Below are 16,989 nucleotides of genomic sequence, written 5' to 3'. Positions count from 1 at the left end.
CATCTGACTGAGTCCCACTAAATTTGACTCACTCACTGAATCCCAGACACCTGAGCGAGTACCGCCAAATTCGGACTCACTTACTCACTGCATCGCTCACATGTCCAGCTAGATTCAGACTCACTTAATCCCGCACTTCTGAGTGAGTCCCGCTGAATTCGACTCACACATCTGAGTCCAGCTAAAGTCAGACTCAATCACAGAATCCCACAAAGCTGAGTGTGTCCAAGTAAATTCAACTCTCTTCATGACTGAATCACATGAATAAATCCCTGAGTGCTAAACAGGAAATGATTCTGACTCAATTCACACTCAAGTTGCTTCGGTTTGCTTTGGAGACAGGAAATGATTCTGAGGCCATGAAGCAGTGAGTCCCACTGTCTTGAACAGGGAATGACTCTCTTGATCAGTCACTGATCTCACACGCCAGTGCATGTTCCTGTGACCCGAGTCGCTGGAAAGCGACTGCTGATGAGTCATTGAGGGCCATCCAAGTGAGGCGTAATGACTTGAGCATCCAGACAGGAAATAGTTTTGATTTGTTTAGTCGCATAATTATTCACAGTTTACTGAGTCTCTTTGGCACAAACATACAGGGAATGGCTTCATCTAAGTGACTGCTGAGGCTCATATAGAGAGCGAGTCCTTCAGAGGCGTGCGGTCGCTCCAACTGTTGACCGGGTTTAACTTCCTCAGGCACAAAGATTCAACCTCAAGTTTCTTATAAGCTCCAGCAGGGAGTCACGCAGCGTGAGATGAAGCGTTGCGTCGCTGACTGTCTACCGCAGTACCATTTAAAGAGCTATAACTCGCTTCAACTCACTTATAGCTCTGAAAATGGCGCTTTGGTCGGCAGCCACTTCGGATCAGCACAGAAGCTCGTGCTAAAGTACATTATTTCTTAGATGAATTAACTTCATGTCAACAAAAACTTTTTGTCTTCTCCACAATGGACATAGAAAATAGAAAAATATTTCCGGCAAAAGTTTGACCTCAGATTATAAACATTAATTCAGGTTGACTTATGAAAAATAAAAATAAACAGGTTTGTAAATTAAATTTAGAACATATATATAGGGTATTTTCTAAGTAAAATTGGTTTTCAGAAAGGTTATGAGATGAATACGAATAATTTACGCAGACATAGAACCAAGGAGACATCAATTTAGTTCTCAAAATACATTTCAATTGTTAATATTTTAAAATACAATTTATATATACAATTCATTCCATGCAAATTCTCGTTTTCGAATTCACATGGACTGTCTTTACAGTGAAGGACTTGACTGGCATTGGAGTGTCTGTTGAACTGGACCAGCAGGTCGTACTGGGCAGAGCTTACATGGATGAGCAGACAGTTCAGTTGCTGAGCTGCGGACCAACAGACAGATCAGCTGGAACTGAAGACGTTTCAGTTCATAGCGGACGTGATAATAATGTCTTTATGACGGGCAATGGCTGATAACATGACAGACGGTTCTCATCAGCTGCGCTGCTCAGATAAATCTCCGATGCTTCTGTTCCAGCATTGTTTATTCCCCTAAATTATATCTGAAACTCTTTTAAGAGGAGATTATGGTTCAATTGTGAGATTGGCTGCGGCGTAATCGCTCGAGCGTGTGTTATGTAAAAGTTTGTCAGACGTCCTCGTTGAACTCCGTTGACAGCGCTGAACCTCTTCTGCTGAAGAAGAAGCGCGGCCGGAGCGTCTCGGGCCTCTGCCTGTGTCGCATGTGATGCGACGCCCAGAGCACGATGACGCCTCTCTGGATCTGTGGACCATTAAACTCATTTCAAAAAATCTTCAGAGTCCACTTCCAATGATGCGCAGAATTCAGCAACAACATATGATGTATGTGCTGATGATGATAAAATTAATACGTTTGTTCACAATTTTTTTCAATTGTCTAAAAGAGCTCCATATTTTGAATTTTACAGTGACTAATCTTAAAAAATCCTATTGATTGGGCTTTTATTTGCAAAAATAAGTGCCATTTGTTGAAGACAAATATTTGCTCAAGTTGCTGTTTTGCTCGAGTTTAATGAATCACTCATCTCTTCTGGATGAGTGAGAGTAAGCTCTGTTATTAAACATGATAGAGGAGAAACTAAGAAAGTGGCATGTTGAAGGTCTGAGCAGCCTGAGTCCAAATCAGGGAATCTGACTCACTGACTGACTCTAACTCAATGAAGGCCGATTCTCAACTGACTTCTCTCCAACATCCACACACATCATTCAGATGCAAACACAAATCATCACTTGCTGTTCTGGCTCTGGGCTGTAAATTATGAATCCAACTGAGTGGAAAGTTACGACTCTACGATGAACTCTACGAAACTACGATGTTTTAGTGGGTTATATCCAGTAACAGAACAGAACACTGCACCGTTTGAGACATTATCGAACCTTGAATTAGGGAGGAAATTTCACACACCAATCCCTTGGCAGTTATTCAGTCGCATGACAGGTCACAAAAGGTCACTTTCACAATGCGCCGTGACAGTTCAACACAAGTGTGCTGAGTGAGCACGGGCCAGGAAGTGGACTGCTCGGGTGTGACGCACCCTCGATGAGATGCAGATGACCACTTCTGTTTTCAGACTTCCATGTGTGTTCAGTGTGACCTCCCTCGCCTGGGAGGAGCTGTCAGTGGCATGGTATCGCCCGTCCTCTTCTGTCACGCTTGGCGTGCACGGAAGAGGAACATCTTTGGTCGCACATCTCCACCCCAAGGACTCGTCTCCCTTCAGGGCTGTTCTGAAACACTCTCCTCTGAGATGAACGCCAGGAGCTCTTTGTCACCATCTAGTGGTCATAGAATGACATAGCCCTGGTTGACAACAGCGTAAGTGTTGGCTCAGTAATATACTTGGTTGCTTGTTTGAGTGAAAGCAAAAAAAAAAAAAAAAAAAAAAAAATAGAAGTACACACAAGAAATGTCTCTACATTTAAATATGTAAAAAATAAAAATACAGTCTGGAATATAACTGTTTCAATTATTGACCACCATCTGTTTTTCCATTTTTAAACGTTTATATATATATATATATATATATATATATATATATTTTTTTTTTTTTTTTAAAGTCTCAAGACTCATTGTAGGTTCTTTGACAGTTGCCTCTCGAAAACCTTCAGCTAACCAAACAGTATTGAGTCACGATTCAGTTTTCTGAGTGAACTAATATTTGAGGAAACATTTAACACAGACGACTCTTGTGTGATTCCCGTGACCTCTGAGTAGATATAAGATGGAGTTGATGATGAGGCAGTGGAGGTGTCCAAACAGCAGATGGGAACGGGGTCAAATCGTCTGAGCTGGCAGCACAGATGTGTTGAGCCCGGAATGAGACAGAAGGTGACGGCACATGAACGTGAGTGGGTGAGACAGGAGACTCACTTGAAAGACGCCATAGACAGACAGCAGCTAGACAGGCACTGGCCTGGTGTTGCAGAACCAGAGCAGCAGCTTGGAGGCAGAGGAGCAGCCGCTGGAGGGACGAGGGGGATGAAGACCGAAGAGAGGTGGAGGAGGGTTTGAACGAGTGGAGAAGAGAAGGAGGTGATCAACGAGAGAGTTATAGAGGGAGGGGAGGGAGAGGGAGGAGAGAAGGAGAAACAAGGTTAGTTTTCATCCAGGTGACACATGAATGGGTGAGGAACACAAATTCAACGTCGGGTTAAATGAAGTTTAGTGTCGAGACTGAGACAGGACTCGACTGTTCCCTCTCATGAACCTCATCATCACACGGCTCCATCAGATTCTCACTATTGTCTTGTGTTTAGCGCTGCTAGTGTAACATCTTCAACTGTACATTATTCCATTGTAACCTTTGTGTCTTAAACTGACGACAAAAGCAGCCGAGAGATTTAGAACCAAAAACTGAAACTGCCTTTATGAATCAAAAATTGAAAGGCCGTCGTCACAAAAGAAGCGAAAGCTGCACAGCTGCAAATAGGGAAACAACTGAACAGTGTACGACAACAAAAGCTAAACCGGGGAGGAAATGTTCCAAAATTGGGAAACAATGTAAAACCAATTCCTACTTCAGAAAGAGTCATGAGCAGAGAGCCAGTAGTCACATGTTGCATGATGGTTCTGACTCGGTGCCAAAGAGGAGTCAAAAGATGCCGGAGATAATTGGTGCGAATCTAAATTAGGGGGTTTTAATGACAAAAATCCTCCTTGACCTTTCAGCCTCCCAGCTGAAATTAATGAGCCCCGCAATATGGCATCTAAAGGAGGGCGCTAAAGGTCAGGCCGTGAAGAGACGAACTTCCGTTCGCATGTTCTGCCCTCCAGAAGCGTTGGCAGGTTAACTCCCCTCACCTGGGCTGACAACAGGCGCAGCAGGAACCTGAAAAATGGATGGAGTTTTTGGCTCGATGATTCTATTCTACACAGTGATGGATGTGGGAGTCGGATGTGACGTGGTGTGGCTGCTTAATATTCATCGCCGTGCGTGAGAAAAAAAACACGCTGACGGAGAAATGTGATCCACGACAAACAAAGATAAACGCAGGAGCGCACTCGACAGGTCGGAGTAAAGACAAAGGGTGATCATAAACCATAAAAGAGGAGCGTTGCTATGAATTTTCACAGCTCACGCTGCATGTTCCTCTGGACATATCTCACACCATGTCAACAACAATAAAAGAAGCATCTATTTCAGGGAGAAACACACATCCTTCAGTCGAGGTTCCTGATTCTTTAAATCCATGTGGTCCCAGTTTAAAGTCCCCGCACCCTTTAATCTACACCTGAAGGGACGACGGCGCCAGAATCAACTTTTTCTTCAAGTTAAAATGTCATCATTTCTTCAAGTCAAAAATATTAAATCACATTTCAATGAATCTTTCACGTGTTCAGGATTCAGGAAGTCTTGGTCAGTGTCTTTGTGAGGGCACTGGAGAAAGTTTTTTTGTGGGGAGAGGGTCCTACAGGGCTGACTGCGCTCTGTGAGGGCATTTCAAGTCAAACCGTTTGGAGGGACGACCACAGACGTCTCAGTGGGATCAAGTGACCTGTCGTTGATGCATTCAGGTGTTGTCAGAAGAAGACAAGGCTCCCACAACTATGTCAGGTGACTCGCACCATTTTTAAACCAAGAGCGCCATCTGGTGGGCTGTGAAAATAAGGACACCGTTTCATGACGCCGCGACAGCCCATCACTAGTGGTGACTGCCATGAGGTTAAGAGACTCAGGATTCAGCGTCAGAAGAGTCAGAGATGAAGGTGAGACGTTTGGAGACAGAGTTACACAGAGAGGAGTGACAGAGTTGGACCAAGAATGCTGGAGATTCATGATGAAGGAGGACGTGAAGATTTGACTGGTGGGTGATGATGGTGAAGGTGGAGGCCCTGCTGTTGGAATCAGAAAGATAAAGCGGGTAGCAGAGAAGACACAGAACATTCCGACTCAATCGCATCTTGCATCTTAGCATGAACAGCAGTCCACTTCCGTCAGTCTCAGCTGTGTCGTGGTACTCACCACTGTCCACCACGAGAACTTAAGTGAACATGAACAAGTCAAGAGGGAAGAGATTTGCCTGATAATTCAAACTAACATCAATGAACACGATGGAAACGAAACCCTAGACACAGTGTTGTCTTCATTATCCCTCCCTTCTGAAGTCACTCTGAATTACGTCTCCCACTTCCTCCCCCAGCGATCCTTCCCTCCCTTCGTTCTCTTTCCGAATCTTTTCAAGTTTATGTCGCTGTATCTTTTAAAATTGTGTCTTTGTCTCCTCATTACTGGAGCTGCTCCCCACGTCTCTCCCTCCAGTGAATGATGGCTTGTTTAATGCACTTTGTTTGCTCTGCTTCTGATGTATGGCTCCAGTGCAGACGATAAACTTTACAGTCGGGGTGTCTTCGCAAAAATGGATGTTGTTAATATCCTATTGGGGAAAACGGTCGTGTTCAATGTCAGGGTTTTTGTTGGCAGCAGCAAACCGGCTCGTAGATCACAGCAGACCTGCTACAGGGGCGAGTGGAGGCTGGCGGTGCCCACGCCTGTTTCTCCTGCCTCATTATGTCTCTGTTGTGCTGCGGTAGCATCAATGGAAGGATGGTGTTTCTCCTGTCACGGCTGAGCCGGCATCTCAAGGCGGAGCCCTCGGAATACAGTGAGGTGTTCGGGTGGGTGGAGCCCACGGTGCAGAGCCAGGACTCTCCCAAGGGTGGGGGTCTAAACAGTAGTAGGTCTGGACTTCATTACTATGACTGCTGCCCCCGCGACCTGACCTCAGAGGAGAGGAAGAAAATGGAGGTAACATTGTTTCATTTATACCAAATATGATTGTGTCATTAAATAAATTAAAAAAAGCAAAAGACACGGCATACACAAAATAATCTTAAAATATAACGTATTCTTCTAAAATATTTTTTAATAATTTTTTTTACAGCACTATAAAAGGAATTTTTAAAATGACACTTTTTTTTTGATACATATGAGGCTAGCATGTATTGTATAAAAATCTGAGTAAAAATTGAAAATGAAAATGAAAAAAAATGTATGTGAATTGAAGAATATTAATTTGTTAAAAACACTCCCCTTTGGTTTCCAATAAAAAAAAAAAAAAGAGAATCGAGAGCAGGTGTATTGAGTTCTTACTTGAGAAAACTAGAGAAAAATATTGATTCAATACCTGAGTTCAGGCAGGAGAACTATTAAACCACTAACTAAACTCCATCGTCTGAATGTCTCTGTTCATCCACTACAGTAAATACTTCTCCAGGACCAGAGCACGAGGAGTAGGAAGGGTTTATTCCTGTTTTAAACACACATTATGACTCAGACCGTCATTAATATCGTGGCAGTTCTCGCTCGTGTGTGTCTGCTGCAAATGTAACGCTTGAAAGCGTCTCATTGCATTCGGCCACGTGGGAGCGGACGCCTTGGTTATTCACGCACAGCACACGCACCAGAGAACAGGTTGAAAGGTCACCGCAATATCTGATGATCTCGGCATGTCTCCTTAGTCAACGCTGAGGCGCCATAAAGGTTGTTTATAAGTGTTTTGTTTTCACCAAAACTACAATTAACATGACTACCAGGGGTCCTGTATGATATTACGAGCACTGCCCGGTCTATGAAAGTGTATCCAGTTAGACAGTTACACCGGGGCCCCTGGTCACTATCTTCACTGGGGCCCAGAATTCCTCGCGAGGTGAAACCTTCTATTTAAAGATTGTTAAGAGGGAGAGAAGGTGAGGCTTCACACTCAGTCAGTGTCCATCCATCAAAGGTTCACAACATGGGTCATGGGACCGGTCCACCGCTCCCCCCTCCCCCCAGCTGTAGCCACCTTGCCTTCAGTTTTATGGTTTAACTAAGATACACTCGAATGCATTAAGCTCTTAGTGCGTCATTATTAGAAACATCGTACAACACACGCAGAATCAGAGGAATGTTATTTTTTGTATTGCAAAATAAAAAGAGCCAGCTCTGCAATTATGTTAGAAACTGATGACATCAAACAATCCATTTTCCTCAAGATCTGGGAACCGCGTCAGCAGGAATGTACTTTTCACTTCCGTACGAACAAATCCGACTTGTTTACAGCCACTTTATGGCGTCTTGTGTTGCAGCCCTCAGCGTTCAGTCATCAACAGCTACATCGAGAAGACAAGTGGATGATGGATGGAGACTCCTCATCAGGAAATGAGCTCCTTCGTCACCTCCTGTACAAGAGGCGATAACAAACGCCATTGAAGACGGGACCTGCAGTGAGGAAGGATTGGAGCTAAACCAGAGCCGGGATTCCATCCGTCACATGAGTCACTCAGACAGTTGAAACAGGAAGTAGATGAGTAATCACATTCTGCTGATCAGCTGGTCCAGTTTTGGGGACAACTGGTTCTGTTTGTATCATTGGTGAAGAGGGACCTTGGTGAGTGTAATGTAGGTTGTAGACCAGGACCAGAACCTCATTTACACAGTGCCTCCTGAAGCTTCTCAACCTCTAAACCATTTATTAACACTGTTCCACTGCATACATCAGAGACCTCATTCTCTTATGACTCCATGCCAGACCTGCCCCCCGGTCTTCTCTGTCTGAAGAGCCGGGGCACAAACCTCCACACCTTGGTGAGACAACTGAATGTAGAAACTGGCCATCCACAAAGTGTACATTCCAAAATGAGACAGTCAACATGCCACCTTCCTGTCTGACACTCGTGGTCGCTCCACGGTCTACAGTCCACAACCATGACACTGTTGCAGTCTCCGGCTCTTTCTCCCAGTTCCAGGATGTTCCAGGCAAACCCTGCCCACTCTTTCAGCAACTTTCTCAACTGTCTAGTGAGATCATCTTTGCCCTGCATCGACTGGCTTCCAGCCTGCACGATCCACGAGCTGAGGCAGATCATCCACGGAGCCAAGCCGCAACGCTCCTGTGGCACGTCTGTTCCTTCATGGTGCTCTATCTCTCCACCTACATCCCCACTGCCCCTCGTGCATTACGTGAGGCCGCACTCCGTTACGTCATTAATAATCAATGGTCATTTGTCAAAGTCAAACCGACGAACGTAGCTACCATTATCTCAGCAAATGCAGCTCCTGAGGCCGCTGGCATTCAGCGGAAGGTCCTGACTTATTACTCCCCCGACCCATTACTACTTCTAAACATAGAGCACATGTTTAGCCCGATAAGAGCCTGACATTAACTTTGTTCTTCAGGAGCGAGCCACTCACAGTTTCATCTTCCTTTCCCTCCCATCTCCCGCCCTTCCAGCGATTACATCAGTGCAATGAAGACAAATGGAGGGCGGCTGGCTTATCGTCCCTGGATCTTTGTTCCGACACAAGAGGCTGTTTAAAAGATGAAAATATTGGTTTCTATTGTTCAGGTTTTCTTCTCCTGACCACAGCTACAAACCCGGGCCGGATCATTATTTGGGACGGCAACAGAAACCTTTCCAAAAAGGCACCCCGTACAAGTCACCAGTTCAAGTTGGACTTGAAACCTCTCGACATAATGTGCTGCACAAACCACTAGGATATGGAATTTGTCTTCACTTACTTGAGTACATGTGTAGAGCCGTTGATCTGCGTCGTCGTACATGCAGCTCCGGTTCCGAGTATGGACGGCCTGCGGTACCGTTTCCTCCCACAGCACAGGATGATGAGGAAGGCACGACGGAAGGACTTGTTGAGGAAGGCGTAAAGGATGGGGTTGAGCATGGAGTTAATGTAGCCGAGCCAGAGGCAGGCGGCCCACAGCTTGTCCGGCACTGTGTAGTCTATAAACGGGTCCACCACGTTCGTGACAAAGAAGGGCGCCCAGCAGAGGCAGAAACAGCCCATAATAATACACAGCGTCTTTGCCGCTTTGGTTTCAGTCCTCATCCTATGATTCCTCTGATGGTCGGCGGAGTCCGGCGCCGCCACAAGTCCAGAGGTGCCGGGCGCACTGGAGCTGGCGCCACCTGCCCGCTGCAGCATGCTGATTTGAAGGGCGTGCGCTCGCGCGGTGATGTAGATCCTCTGGTAGGCCAGCACCATGAGGACCAGGGGGATGTAGAAGGCCACCACTGAGCAGGTGAGGGCGTACGGCTTGTTGACCATGAAGACGCAGGAGGTGGAGTTGCTGCCTTCCATGTTTCGTCTCTGCTCGATCTGGAGAATGAGACAACATTAGCGTTTCATCTGCGGCGCGCCAGTTAGCTTGTGTGGCAACACAGTTTCTGATTCTGCAGGAGGTTCGGCGACCAAAAGCCACGAGTGAGACGCCACTTCACCATTGTGGCTCCATTCAGGTCAGAGCTTTTGAAACAACGCGGTGTGTAAGGAGTTCAGATAGGAGTTCATGTAAAACAAACCCAGTGGAAAATCAATCCAAAAATTCAACTAGTATGAATAAATAAAATCAGTTGCATGCTTTTAAAAAAGTAGGTCCCATACATCGCAAATCAATAGAGTAAGTTAGATTACATCGGAATATATCCGATTACATATTATATTACATCATATTACATTGTACTAGATTACATTAGACGGCCGTTATTCTTCCGACAATGGGGAGATTTGGGTTGTTACGGGTTGTACGGCATCATACAAACATTAAAAATATAGAAAAAGCAACAGTTAAAAATGCAAAAAACCCATTAAATTCACTTGTCAAAAAAGGCAGGTAAAAAACAAGACAGATAAAAAGGGCAGTGGACGGTCCGACTCAAACAATATGACTTGTATTACTTGGATTCAATTCTTTTTGAAGGAATTTCAGTGACAGTGGGTTCATTTGTTGTGGATGACCAATAGACTTGTTTCCCGTCGAATATGTGACTTGCCAATATGCGTCATGTAGTCGCGTTCTCAACGGTTGCAGACGCCATGGATACACAACAAACACATCTTTGGATTTGGGAGTCGAGAGCAGTGACTCACAGGTTACTGTGTGGATGTGTGTAGCTAACCGCCTCACCAAGATGCTCATAAACACCAGCATCTCTACATAGAAGCATCAAATGAGTTTCCATTCCATTGATGTCCGTCACGAAATGAAAGAATATATGTGATTCCGTCTGACCAGCCCAGTGGTCGTCTTCGCTAACCCGAGCACCTGCACGTATTGATCGACTTAAAGGCTTCGCAACATGAAATGCATGCAGACTTAAAACTGGCCACTTAAAAATCTCCCGCCGTCTCAGCCGCAGTGCAAGGTGCGCTGCTTTCTGAGGCGGAACAAGCCGCTCCGTGTCGCCATTAATCATAGTCGAGTCCCACTCTCCCTTATTTTCCCTCTGATTTCATCTCATCTCAGCGGGAAACTTCAGCACCGAGCCACAAGATGAATAAGGGAGGGATCAAACCAAACGAGGACGAAGCGCCCCTCTGTGCGGAAATCTGAGGCTGACACTGAGCGTCCGACCACTGACTGCTGAAGTGAAACATCTGCCTGCCCCTGGGAACATCATGGCCCACACTAATTTGGTTTATTTTAAGCTGGAGAAGGTCCAGGTTTGGAATTTCCACCAGACGAATCACACAGTCTAGTGGCTTCATGTTCTATTTTGCCCGAGCCTGCAAAGAATGTTGAGTGTTGGATTGATAATGTGGGTCCGTGGATGTGGTGAATGAGGACCAGACGGTGAGTCAGGAGGAAGATCAAGGTTAAGAGACGACATGCAGCTGCCCCTGGTTGAAAATGACACCAGTAGAAGGAGCAAGAGTGGACAAGGGGGAGACTTTAAAAATCACTTACTGAATGGTGCCCCACATCCTCTGGATGAAGTGCAAAATCTCACAGTTGTGGAAAGCACCTTGTTTCTACCCCTACTGCAGGAGTGGCAGATCCCCATCCCCGAGTCCCCTTCCCTACTGTAAGACCCCCCCCTACCATACCCCTACTGCGAGCTCTTCCCTCACTGCAAGTCTGACTCACAGCCGAGCAAATGTAACTGGCACTTTGGGTCTTCACCAATGAACTCTGTGCTGGTCTCTTGAGGCACAGAAAGAGCTGACAATGACTGACAAAACCAGGGTTTGAGTCAGTTTCCTCTGGCCTGAGATCTTAGCCTTCAGCTCCATGGGATCTGTGCAGTGGGAAGTCTCTGCCGGGAAGGCAACCCCATGACACAACCTCACCATCCAGGAGACCAACCATGGATTTCAGTTAAATGTGATGAAACCTCAAACGGTACGAAAGAACCCTGTCAGCTTCAATGGTGGCTCTGAACAAAGAGTAACAACTAAAGCGTGAATTTTGTATAATAGCAGACTTTAGAATATCGTGGAGCGTTCAATTTGTTGCAGCAAAACATCGACTTCTTTCCTCTCATTTTCTCCCACATGAGCAATTATTCCTTTGATTCGTGAAGAGAAGATTGGCAGTCACCCGCAGGACTGTGCCTTGAACAACAGGTCTTTGTCACCGGGGGAGACGCAAACAGACCGGAGTAGTGGGAGTTATGTTTTGAAAAAATATTATTGACAAGAGGGACATTTAGAAGGCACCTTTTCGCCGTTTATGGATTTGACTTCTTGTAAAAGAGGCAACATTTTAAAGACAATGTTTAGAAATGACACAATTATTTGGAATGTTTTACAGACGTACTGATGATAGCAACAGGCTACATGCCAGATGATAGTGCCTCCTTCTTCTGCAGCCACAGCTCATCCGAAACAGTATTTTATATATTCGATTAGAAGTAGTTTTACATATTTAGATCATTAAAGGGTGACATAACTGCGATGCTGTGTACATAGCTAAACCCAGACTCACTACTGTGCCATTAGTCCTGTAGCATCAATGGTCACATCTCCTCATGTAGGCAGGTTATTCCATTCAAATTTGAGACTTTATTCAGTTTAAGTCAGACTTGGTTGGCTTTCCTTTAGTACTAGTGCCATCTCAATGTTTGGGGGTTAGAGGCTGGAACAAAAGCGTGCAGTTGTTGGAATGAACAGCACCAACATGTGTCAACGCTGGACCCTGAGGTGACGATTTAGTGACCCCACTTTCTAGGTAGGTGCTGTGTATTCACTGACAGAGTTTTACTTTATCACGACTCACTTCAGCTCAGTGATATAACTCAGAGCAGGTCGATTCACCACTGGAAAAGTCCATAAAGAACAAAGCAACTTCACGGAACATTAGGTTGGGCTTCAGTGGTTCTATGAACGCAACAACTCAACAGGGACTAGCTGTACGTGCACACCATACACGACTAGGCAACACTGGCACCTGCATGGTCGCTGGTGTCCAGTCTCCAAAGCAACTTCCCCTCACTCAAGTCGCATTCGAAAAGTAGGTCAATCTTCAGGGAGCGGGACTGAAGTCACTGGAGAACAGGTTTCTAGCCTGGATTTTCAAACAGGGCGTCCCAATGTTCACCGACTAGGGGGGCATCCTATCAATAACGGTCCTCTTCCATGCTGTGTCGCAAGATGTGGATAACTGCAAGATTTCACCCCAAAACAAACATGGCACCCACAATAGCAAAGCCTTGCATCTATGAAGGCATGAGAATTTAGATCTAATTCCCAGGGTGAAACACCCATTTCTCGGAAACCGGTACGATGCCACCATGACTAGAAATTTAGGGCGACGCCCCTCTAGCTACCAGTTGACTGGAGAGTCAACATGGTGGATCAGAGAGGCAGAATTGTAGCCCTTGAGCTACTGTGGAAGAATATTAAAGCAACAAAGGACTTGGACGCCTCCATGTCTGGGTCCATCAGAGCCTTCAGAGGAGCTACCAGTGCCGCGATTCCTGAATGTTTGCAACCGCTACCATCAGCCCTTCCTCCATTGCTCTTCTTTTCGTCACTGTCGACCCAAACATGTTGGATCACTCCCATATTATGGCGCAGCAGTTTGTATGTAGTAGAGAAACAAAGGAGTTTGTTAGCATCCTAAATAATGTTATCGCTTTGAGAGAAAGTCAAGTATTCCGCATCCAAACACGACAGTCGGTATTCCGTCACGATGAGTGAATAGCAATTAAGAACAACAACCAGCTGGGATTTTTTTTTTTTTTTTGGCACCCAGGTGCAGTTTTTGGCAGAAGCCACCAACTTTGCAGGATAATCAAGCGCTCTAATTAGATCCACGGAGGAAAACTGTCGCGGTGACTCACAAGCTTAAGCTCTGCGTCGCATGACAGTCACACAATTACAGCAGAAGATGAGTTTCCAAGCACAAAGCTACAGCCGCAGGCTCTGGTTTTTAGTGATTGTGAGACGTCGGTTTTGTCGTGAGTGCTATGTTAGCAGGTGGTAACTCTAAAGATTCGTCGTCCAGGCTGTGGGGAAACATTGACATCTGCGACTTGTGGGGCGTATGCTAGCAACTAACTAGCTTGTTTGGACGCCCTGTCGGACACTGTAACCAGATCAGAGACAACTTGAAAGGGAAACCTCACTCACCACGTGGTCAATGCCGATACTGTTCCACCCCTGCATTATGGGCAGGAAGGAGATGAAGGTGGGAATACACCAGCAGCCTCCGATCATCAACGTGACTCTCATCGGCGTCATTTTGTTGCGGTAGACCAGAGGCTGACAGCAGATGGCGTAGTACCTGCGAAAAGAGGGCGGTCATGAGTTTCTTCAGGTTGAGGGTTACAGGCAAGGTTCCAAGTGAGTCAAAATGTTTCACTGAAGTCGTCACATTTAACCACCAGAGATCCACCGTGCTAAGGAGTCGGGCTTGAGTCACTTGACTTCCGTCCTCTGTACTGCTGTTTCAACCCTCTTGGCATATTTCAGCCACTCGCTGTTATCTTGAATCTGTTTCATTCTTGTGTTTATAGTCGGGGCCATTATTCTGACACAAGCACCAGTCTCCGCCGGCGCATACGACTCCCAGCCATCTGCCCGGACGTGCCATCATCTGTGGTGACATCCTCATTTGCTCTGGACTGCATGAATGAATTTGCATCAGAGGTGGAGAAAATGTGTGAGAAGAGGAGAGGAAGAGGAAGAAGGGAGGACGAAGGGCCGCGAGCAGGAAGCGGTGAATTCAATCTTTCCCAAATACCAGTCTGTGTGTTGAGCAGTTTACTGTGAAGCTGTGTAGCACAGTGTCTGTCATACTGCCATGATAACACATGTTTTTAATGGTAGTGTTAGGTAGCATTAAGACAAGTAGCATTAGTTTGGAAACAACCTTTGGGTGGAACAGTGTATACAGTATAAAAACAATTTTATGGTATAGTGAGTATCCTATGGTTGCATGTGGCCACTGAAATGTAGTTTTGCAAAGTGTAGTTTTTGCAGTTTACTTGGTTATTACAGTACATGAGGTAAAGTGCGTAGTGCATTAAGGTTTGAGGAGTAGTACTAGTATGGTGCAACCTGGATGGGTCTTAAAGGGTGGGGGCAGAATGGAATTCATAATACAGTTCCATGGTACTGCAGCGTGTCTGGTGATGTATAGTGTTGGTTAGGTTGTATTCAGATGCATATCTTGGGTTGTGTAGTTTCAGATTTTTGTAATCCTCTTCAGTAGCACTGTAGTGCAGAACCTATGGTGCAGTATAATAAAGTCAGACCCGATCATGGTACAGTACTGACCGTGGGTGTTACGCTCCCCAACCATAACATGTGGAGGAGTGTCCCTGACTCTGCGCCAGTCACCGTTATATCTTCCTCTGTCACTTCAGAGTCAGGACCCTTTGAAGACGTGCAACATTAACATGTCCTCGCAGGGCTTCTAACTGACTTTACACACAAACACCGTGTGCAGAGTGGAACTCAGCAAACCCTGAATGGTGAGAGCGATCTCTCCCATTAACAGCCTGCCACCAGATCTAAAAATAAAATAAAATAAAATACCAGCAGCATCTGAGTGCAGGAAGCATCTTTTACACATACTCACAAGACAAATCTGCAGTGTAGAGAGTCTGTATCTATCACTACATCTGGCCATATAGTCAGACAAGATATGATACAATTTAGTTTGGTCATATTTATATATTTTATTTATTATTTATTTATAGGGTAGTAAAGCAATATACAGTGTGTGCAGTCATATGGGGTCTGGTTTGGGAAGTACTATCTGGAAGTACAGGTACTTTGGTGTATAGTTTAGTACTGTGTGAAGTTCAGGCAGTACAGTCGAGTGTGGTAAAGTTAGTTTTCCCATGGTTCAGCTCCGGTGAATCAGACAATGGGAGGACCAACTGCTAAGAAGGGCTTTTTCTGAACCAAATACATTGTTTGGCTTTGAAACAAAAGTGAGGGAGGCAGGATTTAGCATCTTTACTGCCGACTCGTCAGCACTCGTCTTCCTCATTCATTTCCCTGCTGTTCTTTTCACGTTCCCAGTTCCAGTACATGAATAGCCAGCCTCCTCTCGCAGCTGTTTTCGCAGTCACTTTTCGCTCTCGATTTCCTTTTCCCGATTGCTTTTCTATCGCTTCCTCCATCAGGCACGCGAGCCGGCGTTGACTGGCAGCCAAGATCCCGGTGCAGAAATACTTCACAGGCAACAGATGCCGCTTTTATTGCCGCAGGATCAATACGGTTCTGCAGAGCTGCCAAAACCCCCTAAATATTTGATCTGCAGTCAGCGGTCGGGACCTTGGACTATAGCGTTCCGCCTGAAGTTTTAGGTTTTATCATTTCCCACCTACGAATGAATATGTTTTCATGCAAGTAACAGTGAACTGAAACATTGATATAATAATAGTGATTATTATTTATTATTCAAAAGTAAATAATTTAAATGAAAAAGGGTCAGAAGCATTTCATTTCATTATTTTATTCTATAAATTCAGTTGATCCTGTTTTGACAGTCGTCTTACGAATGGGGATTTCTTACTTGAACAGTTATTGCTTACACAACATTATATGCCTTTCAGATATTGTTTTTCTGAAAAGAGCTTACAACCTGTTTAAAAATATGAAACAAACAAAAAATGACACAATGAAGGGAATAAAGTTCTACTTGGATTCAGACTGAACTCCCTGCTACTGCGGCTCGGTGTTCTGTCAGCAGCAGCAGGCCAGACCTCATGATGTTGCAGCTAGTGGAGCAGTAAAACAGGAGGTGTTTCTAATAGAATGTTGGAAGTGGAGAAGCAGAAGATGATGAAGCTGGACATGATGGAGTGAGGTGAGGAGGACGAAGACAGGACGCAGTGGAGGACGTGGGCAACAACAGAAAAAGAAGTAGAAGCTATAAAACAAACAGCTTGTGATGCTTGACTCCAGAAGACCTGGGAGCTCAGACTCCAGCTTCCGCTCCGGTCTGATCAAAAATGAACGCAGAAGTCAACACACTTGATAACGTCAGCTGAGATTTATTTCTCAGCTTGTGGGAAACTGACAAGAAGCAGGTTTCATCAATCACTCGTGTGTGTTCTCTGCGTGCAAATGAAGCTTTTTCTTAAACCCTCGGAGCGACTTTTGGTCACAGTTGGTTGAACTTGATTATTGTGCCGTGTTACACCAGGAGGTTTGAAAAAGCCACTTCTGAAGACACCAAGCGCCAAGATGCTGGTCAGAGCAGAGACAGAACTGCTGGGGATC

The 16,989-nt window shown here is 45.3% G+C and overlaps 1 protein-coding gene across 6 annotated transcripts in view; it reads right to left on the bottom strand.

Annotated features, from left to right (window-relative positions):
- The window catches only part of htr4 (5-hydroxytryptamine receptor 4), a 92,723-nt gene that overhangs the window by 15,360 nt on the left and 60,374 nt on the right, over positions 1–16,989 (bottom strand). For 3 of the 6 annotated variants that reach the window (XM_053879440.1, XM_053879446.1, XM_053879441.1), the window contains 2 exons: positions 13,882–14,035; positions 9,032–9,627 (listed from right to left, as the gene is read on the bottom strand). In XM_053879440.1, coding sequence (XP_053735415.1) covers positions 9,032–9,627; positions 13,882–14,035 — 750 coding nt within the window. Of the gene's footprint in view, positions 1–3,165; positions 3,493–7,394; positions 7,732–9,031; positions 9,628–13,881; positions 14,036–16,989 lie in introns of those variants that run through there. The other 3 variants (XM_053879444.1, XM_053879445.1, XM_053879443.1) reach the window with 3 other exon arrangements.

Source organism: Synchiropus splendidus, chromosome 11, assembly GCF_027744825.2.
Source record: "Synchiropus splendidus isolate RoL2022-P1 chromosome 11, RoL_Sspl_1.0, whole genome shotgun sequence".
In the NCBI taxonomy this organism is placed as follows: Eukaryota; Metazoa; Chordata; class Actinopteri; order Syngnathiformes; family Callionymidae; genus Synchiropus; species Synchiropus splendidus.
This window is presented reverse-complemented; position numbering and strand designations above follow the sequence as displayed.